Source organism: Vipera ursinii (genome assembly GCF_947247035.1).
Source record: "Vipera ursinii genome assembly, chromosome: 1".
Lineage (NCBI taxonomy): Eukaryota > Metazoa > Chordata > Lepidosauria > Squamata > Viperidae > Vipera > Vipera ursinii.
In genome coordinates this window covers 348396308-348408729 of record NC_139512.1, presented here as the reverse complement: position 1 = coordinate 348408729, position 12422 = coordinate 348396308, and the positions used below count along the sequence as shown (strand labels likewise).

The 12422-nt window shown below is 42.4% G+C and overlaps 1 protein-coding gene across 6 annotated transcripts in view; it reads left to right on the top strand.

Moving 5' to 3' along the window:
- The window catches only part of SGSM2 (small G protein signaling modulator 2), a 136401-nt gene that overhangs the window by 18382 nt on the left and 105597 nt on the right, over positions 1-12422 (top strand). For all 6 annotated transcript variants that reach the window (XM_083379680.1, XM_083379677.1, XM_083379679.1 and 3 more), the window contains exon 2: positions 6923-6998. In XM_083379680.1, the coding sequence (XP_083235806.1) occupies positions 6923-6998 (76 nt within the window). The remainder of the gene's footprint in view (positions 1-6922; positions 6999-12422) is intronic.

Here is a 12422-nt window from a genome sequence, read left to right as displayed (position 1 = left end):
AGATGCTACTCAACTGGCTTCTTAGCGACACTTCTAAGTTAGAACTGACTTGTCCCGAAGGTGCTTTTTCAAGAGGCATCTGGACTTTCTTTGCTTTTCCTTGAAGACGTTTTGATTCTCACTCAAGAAGAAGCTTCAGAACTGAAGAAGCATCCTGGATGAGAAGCGAAACGTCTTCAAGGAAAAGCAAAGAAAATCCAGTTGCTTCTTGGAAAAAGCACCATTTGGACAACCATGACCTGGGTGACTGAGCATTTCCATAGACCTTTGGGCTACGTATGATCCAAATTCAAAGTTATGATGGTCACCCCTCTCTGTGGTCACATGACCAAACGTCAAGTCCTCAGCAACACAGCCACATTTATGCAGCATTCTGTGATCATGTCATTGTGTTTTATGGCACTTCCATTTGTCAACAGGATCATGCCATAGCAAACAATGAGTTCATTTAACCATAGCATTCACTAAAAGAGTCATAAAATTGGGCCGGTCACGTAGTATTCAGGGTCTCCTGGAGACTGGCCCAAAGTCATTCAGCTGGCTTTCATGCCTAAGACAGGACTAGAACTCCTGGTCTCCTGTTTTCTGGACTAGCACCTTAACCACTACATCAAACTGGCTTTTCATTCTTGTTTTTCACACATTCCTGCATGGTGTTCATTCTCTGCCTACGTGGTGGTTCCTCAAAGCATGGAGATATTCTTGACTTTGAACTCTGTAGGACAGTGATGGCGAACCTTTTACAGACCGAGTGGCCAAACTGCAACCCAAAACCCACTTATGTATTGTCGGGTGCCGGGTGGGCGTGGCCCATTGGGTGGGTGTGGCTGCAGTGGTAACGGCAGACTGGGTGGGACTAAAAAGTTCAATCAATCAATTCCAACTTTGTGAGATTTTTTTTCTCCATGAGAAATTGAAATTGATTGATAGATAGAGCCTTTTTCTTTTTTTTGCATACGGCAATGGAGGCCTAAAGCAAAAAGGTTTTATAAAACCCAACTGAAGGCCTAGAACTGGGGCGGCAGTGCATGTGCCCAGAGAGAGGGCTCTGCGTGCCACCTGTGGCACACGTGCCATAGGTTCGCCACCACGGCTGTAGGAGGAGATGGATGTAAAGTCTGTGGCAATCCAAAATAAGGAAAAATCTGGCAACACCTTTTCCACCTAAGACATTTTAGGACCAGGCAAAAATCTTTGCAAGTTGCAGCTGACTTCATCCAACACATAGAAGTGCCTGGAGGCAATTGCCTGTGGGTGATGCTGCTGGCTATTGAATGATCCATTCACAGAGAATAAAAGTCCAGTTAACCTGTAAGGTAACAGATTTACTGTGAAGATAAAGACAGCAGGGTTAGCCAATACACATACTATGAATATTATTACCAATCTCTATTGTTAGTAAAATATTAGGGGCAGGGGTTTTTTTTTGTTGCACTTAAATGGCAACACACAAATAGCACTTAGCAATAGCACTAGCACTTAGACCTATATACAGCTTTACAGCCCTCTCTAAGGGGTTTACAGAGTCAGCACTATTGCCCCCAACCAATTTCAGAAGGATGGAAGGCTGAGTTAACCTTGAGCCGGTCAGGGTTGAACCCATGACAGTGGGCAGAGTTAGGCTGCAATACTGCATTCTAACCACTGCGCCACCATGGCTACCATCTACCAGAAACCTACCATTAGCTACCTACCACCCAGGAAAGAATAGGCTTTGTCACTGAAAACCTTTCCTTTCTGTTGTCTCCCTCCACCCCAGGCATCTACAAATAGCACTTAATTGCTATTTCTCCAGCCAGATTTCCATAACTACCAAGGTTTAGCCTGCACTCCCATTGATATGGGGAAGGCTACTGAATTGCTTGACTTTAAAAGGAGGCAAGACAGAATCCTGAAGGATCAGGGTTATCTATGTGGCTAGGTTGGATGGCCATTAACTGTCTCCAGATGCACAATAAAGGTAAAGGTAAAGGTTCCCCTGCACTTGTGTGCTAGTCGTTTCCGACTCTAGGGGCCGGTGCTCATCTCCGTTTCAAAGCCGAAGAGCCAGCGCTTGTCCAAGGACGTCTCCGTGGTCATGTGGCCAGCATGACTAGACGCCAAAGGCGCACGGAACGCTGTTACCTTCCCACCGTAGTGGTCCCTATTTTTCTACTTGCATTTTTACGTGCTTTCAAACTGCTAGGTTGGCAGAAGCTGGGATGAGTAACAGGCGCTCACTCTGCTACACGGCATTCGGGATTCGACCCACCAAACTGCCGACCTTCTGATCGACAAGATCAGCGTCCTAACCCACTGAGCCACCGCGTCCCTTAGATGCACAATAGAATCTCTTAAATGATCAGGTATGCCACAGTAGAAGAAGGCTGTTAGATAAACCCCCTTACCCACATTCTTCATCAGAACAGACCAGCTGATCCGTTTGTCTTGAGCAGAATTGTGTGGTTCTGTATGCTGCCTGCATCCCCCAGATGGGGCTTTGCTTGTTTGTGCAGACCGGTTGCTGGCATGCCTAGGCCCGGTACTGGTCCACGGACTGGGGGTTGGGGACCCCTGCACTAGACCACTGTCTCTTAAAAGGAGCAGCCGGGATTTGAACCCCAGTCAAGCACACCAAGAGCAATGGCATCACCTTGTGCTATAAAGCCATCTCCCCTTTAATTTGTAAGGACTATCACTTGGATTGTGCACACAGAGCGGGGTTGAGGTTGACTTGGTCAACCGAGTGCTGAGAAGACCAGTATCCAGAGCCCCTAGATGAGGGGTCTTCAGAATTCTAGGCCCAGTGCTCTTCAACACCTTAATCAATGATTTGGATGAGGAGATAGATGAGGAACTCATCAAATTTGCAGACGACACCAAGCTGGCAGGAATAGCCAATACTCCAGAAGATAGGCTTAAGATACAGGAGGATCTGGACAGACTTGAACACTGGGCGCTATCTAACAAAATGAAATTCAACGGTGAAAAAAGTAAGGTTCTACATTTGGGCAAGAAAAACCAAATGTACAGGTATAGTATAGGTCAGTGATGGCGAACCTTTTAGAGACCGAGTGCCCAAACTGCAACCCAAAACCCACTTATGTATCGTCGGGTATCAGGTAGGCGTGGCCCATTGGGTAGGTGTGGCTGCAGTGGTAACGGCAGACTGGGTGGGACTAAAAAGTTCAATCAATCAATTCCAACTTTGCGAGATCTTTTTTTTCCCCGCAAGAAGTTGAAATTGGTTGATTGATTGAACCTTTTTTTTTGCACAAGTCAGCGGAGGCCTAAAGTGGAAAGGTTTTATAAAACCCAGCTGAAGACCGAGGACTGGGGCAACAGTGCACGTGCCCACAGAGAGTGCTCTGCGTGCCACCTGTGGCACCTGTGCCATAGGTTCGCCACCACAGGTATAGGTGGTACCTTGCTGAATAGTAGCAACTGTGAGAGGGATCTCGGAGTCCTAGTGGACAATCACTTAGATATGAGCCAGCAGTGTGCTACAGCTGCCAAAAAAGCCAACACAGTGTTAGGCTGCATTAACAGAGGGATAGAATCAAAATCACGTGAAGTGTTAATACCACTTTACAATGCCTTGGTAAGGACACACTTGGAATACTGCATCCAGTTTTGGTCATCACAATGCAAAAAAAGATGTTGAGACTCTAGAAAGAGTACAGAGAAGAGCAACAAAGATGATTAGGGGATTGGAGGCTAAAACATAAGGAACGGTTGCTGGAATTGGGTATGTCTAGTTTAATGAAGAGAAGGGTGAGGGGTGTCATGATAGTAGTGTTCCAATATCTCAGGGGGTTGCCACAAAGAAAAGGGAGTCAAGCTATTCTCCAAAGCACCTGAAGGCAGGACAAGAAGCAACGGAGGGAAACTCATCAAGGAGACAAGCAACCTAGAACTAAGGAGAAACTTCCTGACAGTGAGAACAATTAATTAGTGGAACAACCTGCCTCCAGAAGCGGTGAATGCTCCAACACTGGAAGTTTTTCCATCTCATTTGCTAATGTTTCCTATTTCTTAAAAAGCAACACTTCCACCATCCGCTATTTCTCTGTGGATCAGAGGAACTAGTTTCTGGAAGGATACTTTCCCCTCCCTTCTGGATCGATATTGCGTGGCAAGGAACCAACAGTCTAAGATTATCTTTGGCTGAGTGAATTTTTGTTGTTTACATTGGCAAATGGCACAAGTGTCGCTGCCGCCAAAGATAAGTTTGTTTGCTGTGGGATTTATTTCCTCTCAACCATAGGCTACTTATAGCACACCGCAACTGTTGTTAAGTTACTTTTGTCTCTGAAGCTCTAGGGCTGGGGTGTCCAACCTTGGCAACTTTAAGACTGATGGACTTCAGCTTCCAGAATCCCCCCCCCAAATATGGGAAAAGTGCTGCATTCTTGCAAGATTTGTTCTTTTTGCTTCATGTATTTTGAGTTTTGAGGTGAGAATGACCAAATCTTGGGCATTTATTTATTAATGTTTGATTTTCTTCTGTTGACATCAGTATCTTCAAGGCATTGAATGGGATGCAGCAACAATTCCTAGGGTGAAAATGTCTAATGAAAAATATAAATTGTTTTGCTAATTTCTGGCTTTTAGCTGGTCTTTCTGAGTAATAGGTTACTCATGCTGTTCCAGGTATTTTTCTCCCTTCTCTTAATGGACGAGCAATGTGGGCTGTATGCTTTTTTTTTTTAAATGACTATTTAAAAGGTTTAAAGGTTCTTAATGATGTTTGCTTTTGCTTGCCATTTGACATGGGCTTCTCTGCTTCCAGCAAAGAACCATTTGAATCAGGCTCGTAATGGCTGTTGCTATTTATATTTATTTATTGCATCTTATTGTTCCTTCTGACCAAACGGAACATCAGCTGCCCTCTGATCTATAAGCTATCATCAGATATAGTTGTTATCGGGGAAAATCCATACAAGTTGCCACAGAGAAGAGGGAGTCAAGCTATTCTCCAAAGCACCTGAAGGCAGGACAAAAAGCAATGGATGGAAAGTAATCAAGGAGAGAAGCAACCTAGAACTAAGGAGAAACTTCCTGACAGTGAGAACAATTAATCAGTGGAATTGCTGGCCTTCAGAAGTTGTAGATGCTCCAACATTGGAAATTTTAAGAAGAGGTTGGACAACCATTTGTCTGAAAATGGTATAGGGTTTCCTGCCTGAGCAAGGGGTTGTACTAGATGACCTCCAAGGTCCCTTCCAACTCTGTTATTCTGTTAAGTACTGATATTAAGAAAGGCTGAAGGTGAATTGGAGCAGAGAGTGTGTTTGTGTGTGAGTGTGTGTAGGCAATGCTGATAGGGCAGAAGATAAGCAGTCTAGGTATTTACTTATTCATACACCACCTTTATTACTTGTATAAATAACCCGAGGTTGAGAACATACCTAATTCACCTCCTTCTTCCTATTTTTCACACAACAACCCTGTGAGGTGGGTAGGTTCAGAGTTAGCCTAAAGTTACCCAGCTGGCTTTCATGATTTAGGTGGGACTAGAACTCTCCATCTGCTGGTGATTGGCCCAAAGTCACCCAGTGTCACTCAGCTGGTGTTTATGTCTAAGGCCGGACTAGAATTTTCCATTTCTTGTTGAATGACCCCCCAAGTCATCCAGTTGGCTTTCATGGCTAAGGTGGGACTAGTATTCTCTATTTTCTGGTGATTGGTCCAAAGTCACCCAGCCAGCCTCCTAAGGCAGCCTCCTGGTTTATAATCTGCTGCCTTCCCCACTAGATCAAAGTGGCTTTTGGTACGTTACCTCCAACGCTAAGTCAACCTCTTGACTTTCTGCATTCGGAGGTTGAAGAAGATTCCATTTCTAGCATCTCCGGTTGTTAAAAGAAATACAGAGCAAATGATGACAAACCATATTCCTGCTGAAAATCCTAGCAAGTCATTGCCAGGAGAGAGTGAGTCACTGTACTTGGGATGTTTTGTTGTTCTTGTTTTTCAATGAAACATGGACTAAAATATTTTTTTACAAATAAATAAAACAGCTGTAGTTGGGAGATCCAGGTTGAAATCTACCTTTAGCATGCTATAGAAACAAACTGAGTTTGTGTCAATCTACCCCTTCCAACCAAACCTACCCCACGGCGTTATTTTTATGTGAATACAATGAAAGGTAATTTGTGTGTAAACCACTGAGTTCCTTGAGGGAAGGCAGGAATTAAACAACTTGTCTTTTATTAGCCTTTCAAATACTTTTGTATTTTAAAATATATTTTGTGACCTGCATAAAATAGCAAAGACGTGTAAAATCAGTAAATGCTTTATTTTGACCGTGCTGCATACTGGCATACTGGCATACTGGCATACTGACTGGGGGATTCTGAGAATTAGTTCACATATCTCAATTGACCAGATTTGAAAAAGCTGGTTTAACCCTATGTAAAAATCCTCCATTAGTTTGACTTGGAAGGACATTTATTTATTATTTATTTTATTTTATTACATTTAGATACCGCCCTTTCCCGGAGGACTCAGGGCGGTTTACAGGGTAATTAAAAACCAAAAATACAAAAGTTAAAAAACCAAGTTTAAAAAAGATTAAATTTATCCCTGTATAAATAAAACCCCAATTAAAATAAGATTAATCCTCAGCCTGGGCCAGAGAGCTCGAAGAGCCAGGTCTTCAGGCCCCGGCGGAATGAACGGAGGTCGGGGGCAGTCCTCAGCTCCACTGGCAGCTGGTTCCAAAGGGCAGGCGCCCCCACTGAGAAGGCCCTATCCCTGGGTGTTACCCGTCGGCAATCTCTTAACGGTGGCACCCTGAGAAGACCCTCCCTGTGGGAGCGCACTGGACGAAGGGAACTTGATGCCGGCAGCAGGTGTTCCCTCAGATATCCCGGACCCAGGCCATTATGTCTTACCAGTTTCAGTTTCTATGAATAACCTTTTACGTTCTTTTTATTTTCAGGTCAAGCAAATAATGGAAGAAGCTGTCACCAAGAAGTTTGTGCATGAAGATAGCAGTCATATCATTGCCCTGTGCGGTAAGGGTGAAGGGGGCACCTTTTGGCCTTGCCCTCCTGATTTTTCTGCTTTGTGAACATATTTTGCTGTCAGTGGTATCTCAGTGCTATCACAATATCCCAGAATAGAGCCAAGAGATATGTTCGGAATCCTTGTCTCATGTTCCCAGAAGACATTCACACAACCTGCTTACCTGATTTAACAATCATCATTTAACCCAGTGTTTCCCAACCTCGGCAGCTTTAAGATATGTGAACGTCAACTCCCAGAATTCCCCAAACAGCCATGCTGGCTGGGGAATTCTGCGAGTTGACGTCCACATATCTTAAAGCTGCCAAGGTTGGGAACTGCTGACTTACTCAAACCAAATTCTCTGGCATGAAAAGTAGACCACTGAGTGAGCCACATGGGTTAAAATATATTCTGCTAGTTTATGATTCATTGTGTTTTCTGAGTAAAACAAGCACCAGTCAATGTGATGTAGTAGTGGGCAAGGTGCTGGATTAGGACCAGGGGACACCCCTCAGTCTGTGGACATTTTGACTAGTCCATCTCTCTCAGTTTGGCCTACTTATAGGGTTGTGGTTTTGGAGATAAAATGAAATTATAACTCTTTGAGCTGCTGCAGTCAAGGCAAATTATGGATGACTCATTTATCTATTTTGTTCTGCTGAAATCTGGTTGGGGATGATGGTTCAGGGTAGATCAGGGATAGGAGGCTCAAATTTGTGTCACCCTGAGCCACGGAGGCTCACTTCATGATTTGGAGCCTGTAAGTTTCTCTCGGACTATTCTATCTCACAGGGGTTTTTTGTGGGGGGAAAAATGAGAGGATATAATGCTGTGTATGCCACCTTGGGTTCCTGCAGGAAAAAGTGACCTACAAATCTAATAAAATAAACCATTTAATGCCACTTTATTAGGAAGTTAGAGTCTTCTTATTGCAGGAGTTGAAGTCCGCAAGCCTTAAAGTGGTCACGTTTGAGGACACCTGTGTTATTGGATACCTCAGACTCAAAGATCACTCCACGGCCTTACAAGCATGTTGGAGTAACAATCTTGAGAAAGGACCATGAAACTTTTAAAACCAGAGTTGGCAACTAGTAGAGCAGAGCCAAAGCAGATTAGCTTTCCTACAAATTCAAATTTTGACCTGGGGATCTGCCTGATAAGACCATTTTTACTAAAGTGACGACAAGATGCTCTAGACTAGAGCAGTGTTTCTCAACCTTGGTTACTTTAAGATGTGTGGACTTCCATCTCCCAGAATTCCCCAGCCAGCATGCTGCTAGGGAATTCTGGGAGTTTAAGTCCACATATCTTAAAATTAATTGAAATTAATTAAAATCAATGCTGTAAAAAGCATTTCATTATTTTTGTATTATAACATATTTTAATATTTTGGGTTTTGATTAGAATTTTCATTTAAAATTTTACTATTAGGCAGCATTCTGTTTTGCTGTATTTTAGCTTCTGTGTAACTGGCTTATTGTATCTTTCTTTGGTTGTCCTATATAAACTCTGCCATTTAACTCAACAAAATTTGGTAAATGAGGAATCATATTGCATTCAGTTATCTAAGGGTTTGATCAATGCTTCATTTCACCCAAAATTTGCTTATCTATTTCTCTTTGTGAGAGTAATTGATTTTCACAGCCAAGCCACAAAAGGGTAAAGATTTGCATCCTTTTTTTTAACTAATGCAGTATTTGTATATTTTGGAAATAGTATTTTTCCCCTCAACTGATAGTGTAACAAAAACAAAGGAGAAACAAAAGACACAAACTCTGTTTGTGTGTGTGTGTGTGTGTGTGTGTGTGTGTGTTTCTCACTTTGAAATAATAAAAGCAGCTGTTCAAAGACACAGTTACTTAATCCAGATACAATAAGCATTTATTTATTTTTATCTCATTCTGAACCATTCTTCCTTCTCTCCTTTTTCATTCAAAAAAATTGTTCACAGCTGTGAAATCAAAAACTGTCATGCCAGGGCTAAAGTATTATCACCGTCAAATGCCCCAGTGATTTATTTGAAGGGTGGTCGGAGAGATTAGGTCAGCTTCTGAAATAAAACATTTGTCCATCTTGGTTCTCTTCCATTGTAGTAAAAAGGAATTTTGATCTGCCAAACCACGGCTGGAAATGCAGAAGTGAAATTTGTTCCAAAGATGCTTTTCAAAAGGCAACTGGAGTTTCTTGGGGGGGGGGCGGGGTGTTCTTGAAGATGTTTTGCTTCTCAACCAAGAAGCTTCTTCAGTTCTGACTGAATGGTGGAGAATAGAAGGATTTATATTCTTTGCAGTCATCTGATCGTTAGTTAGCACTCTGAAGATCAGTCATTAGCTACCCAGTCTAGCCAGTTATCCAGTCAGAACTAAAGAAGCTTCTTGGATGAAAAAGTGAAATGTTTTCAAGGAAACCAACCAGTGGCCTTTTGAAAAACCACCTTTGGGACGACCATCACCTGGATGACTGAGAATCTCCATAGATATGCAGAAGTGAAAATTTGGAGGTCTCTCCCATTTTTAAAGGGAGGAGAGGGGAGCTGTATAAACCTGTGCTTTGCCCTGATTTGCTTATGTTCAATTCAATTCTTTTTTTTTTTGCAGCCCTAAGGCTAGATACAAATACAATCTTGAATAAAAGAAATATTACATCATTTTATGTGTGTGTGTGTGTGTGTGTTTGTGCGTGCATACGTGTAGACACACACATACATATATGCACAGACATATATAGGTAGCCCTCAACTTACAACAGTTCATTTAGAGACAGTTCAAACTGAAAAAAGTGACTTATGACCATTTTTCACACTTCTGACTGTTGTTACAGCCCCGTGGTCATGTGATCAAAATTTGGACATTTGGCAAGTGACTCACATTTATGACGGTTGCAGTGTCCCAGGGTCATGTGATTCCCCTTTTGCAACCTTCTGACAAGCAAAATCAATGGGGAAGTCAGATTCACTTAACAACCAAGTTACTAACTTATCAACTGCAGTGATTCACTTAACAACTGTGGCAAGAAAAGTCATCAAATGGAGCAAGGCTCGGTTTACAACTGTCTTGCTTAGCAACAGAATTTTTGGGGCCAGTTGTAGTCATAAGTGGAGGACAACTTGTAGGAGAAAAACAAGTGCAGTGGAGTCTAAAAATTATTTATTTAGCAAATGGCATGAAATACATGGATAACAGTAATCCAATTTTCTTTCCACTGGGTTTTTACATCAAAGTTACTTATGCAACTGCTGAGCTGATATCAGTGGGTGTTTCTGGATTTAAGTCTTCTAATTGACAAATACAGTGTATTGGAGTGCACCGGTAGTTGTGGATTACTGACTTTTTTTTGGATACTCAAGATGTGCATCTTGTTGTCGTAAGGCTGGTGGGGCAATATGACTCCTAGGTCTAAAAATATTTAAGAACATAGTTACTAAAAGATTTGTTTGCGCTGAAATTGTTTATTTACAGTCCAAGACTCATAATTAAAAATACATGAGATACAGCAAATAAAACTCATAATGTACTGTTGCATCTCTCCTATCCAAGCTTCATGAGCTGTCAGCCTGACATTAGCAACGGGGAGGGGTGGGTGGAGGGAAGGGGGAAGGATTGGAATGCAAGGAAGAAGTGGGCGGGGGATGTAATCCCATCCGCACCTTATGAGAAGCTTCAGTCAGCCAAGGTCAACTATCCATAGGCAGAGCTGGGAATTGAGAACCTATTTCCTAAACAATATACAAACACCTAAATGGACATTTGCAAATTAGTGGGGGGGGGTGTTGGGGGAGAGAGGAAAATTTACTTTCTGTTCTTTGCGTGGGGAAAACCTCAGATTCAACTTACGCTGCTTCTGTAACCACTTAAGCCTCAGTCAGGTATATTCTTGGCAAAAACAAATGGGCAGGAGTCTTGCTTTGCTAGAAGATGACTGAATGGGACGGTTGACAGTTATATTCTTGCGAATAAACTGAGAATTTTAGAATTTAAATGTCAAAACACACCACAAAAAATTGACATTCTTATCCACAGATGGGCATATCTGCAAGTATGAAGCGTAATACTTATTTTTAAAGTACCCATATATATCCCATATATTCTTGCAGCTAAGCCCATCCGGGGATAAGGTGACTCTTACTAACAAAAATACCATGAAGAATGGATAATCCATGGATTACCCATGTTTAAGGCAATTGTGAAAATTAAAACCCAGAACATTTTGAAGGTCAGCTTATCTGTGGGTGGTCTATGTTTCCCGGTATTTTGGTTAAAAATTCAAGAGTCCGTTAGTCTGCCGATGGATTCATATGCAAGCATATTCATTACTTATAGTTTAAAAAAGTACAGGATAGGCATGAAACATATGGTGCATGAAGGTGCATCGGACAGCTTCTACCATGGATGGATGGATGGATGATGTTCCATCTTTTTTTTTTTGACTCCTAGGAACCACATAGATAGACCTTCTCCAAAATGACTTGTTTCCAACCAGGCCCTTCAGCACTCCCAACGTTGTTATATTCTCTTTCATTCCACCTTTCCCAGTATAAGACCTTCTCCAGGGAACCTAGGTCTTTGAATAATGTGTCCAAATCTATAAACCACAGTTATAGATTTTTTTTAATAAATAAATTTCAGTCTTCTAGGAGGTATGGAGCATTGGCCACAAAGGAGGCTGGTGACATGGTCATAAAAAAACCCCAATTTTTCTAACAATAGACAGTATAAAAGATGTAGCTTTTTGTTATGTCTGAAATGGGTCAAAATAGAAATCGAAGTGGTGATCTCCAGAGTGTTATGCAAGGTTTGTGCCTTTGTGTCTCCTCTTAACATGCTGAATCAGGGATGAGCGTCCTTGTGGTTTGAGTCTGTTTTCCTTAGATGTGCCCCCGTTTCACAAGATGAAAAGAATAGCAGAATCCTTAGGGAATACTCAGCAGAGCTGAAGGGCACCCAGTTGAAAAAGGCTGAATAAGGCTTGAGGGCCTACTGAAATAAGGCTTGAGGGCCTAGAGTTGGACTGACAGGGAAACCTTTACATACTTACAGACATACATGCATACATACATACATACAAAGGTTTCCCTGTCAGTCATGTCTGACTTTAGGGCACGGTGCTCATCTCCATTTCTTGGCCGAGAGAGCCAGCGTTGTCTGAAAACAATTTCCGTGGTTGTGTGGCCAGCATAGCTATGTGCCAAGGGTGCGTGGAGTGCTGTAATCTTCCCACTGAAGTGGTACCTATTTATCTACTTGCCTTTGCATGTTTTTGAACTACTTGGTGCCCAGGACTGGGGCAAATAACAGGAGCTCACCCTGTTGCACAGAGTTCAAGTCTTGGACCCAGGCTGTCAGCTCTCCAGATGACAAGCTCAGCATCTTTAACCCCTGAGCTATCACACCACCTTGTCTGTCTGTCTGTCTGTCCGTCCATCCATCCATCCA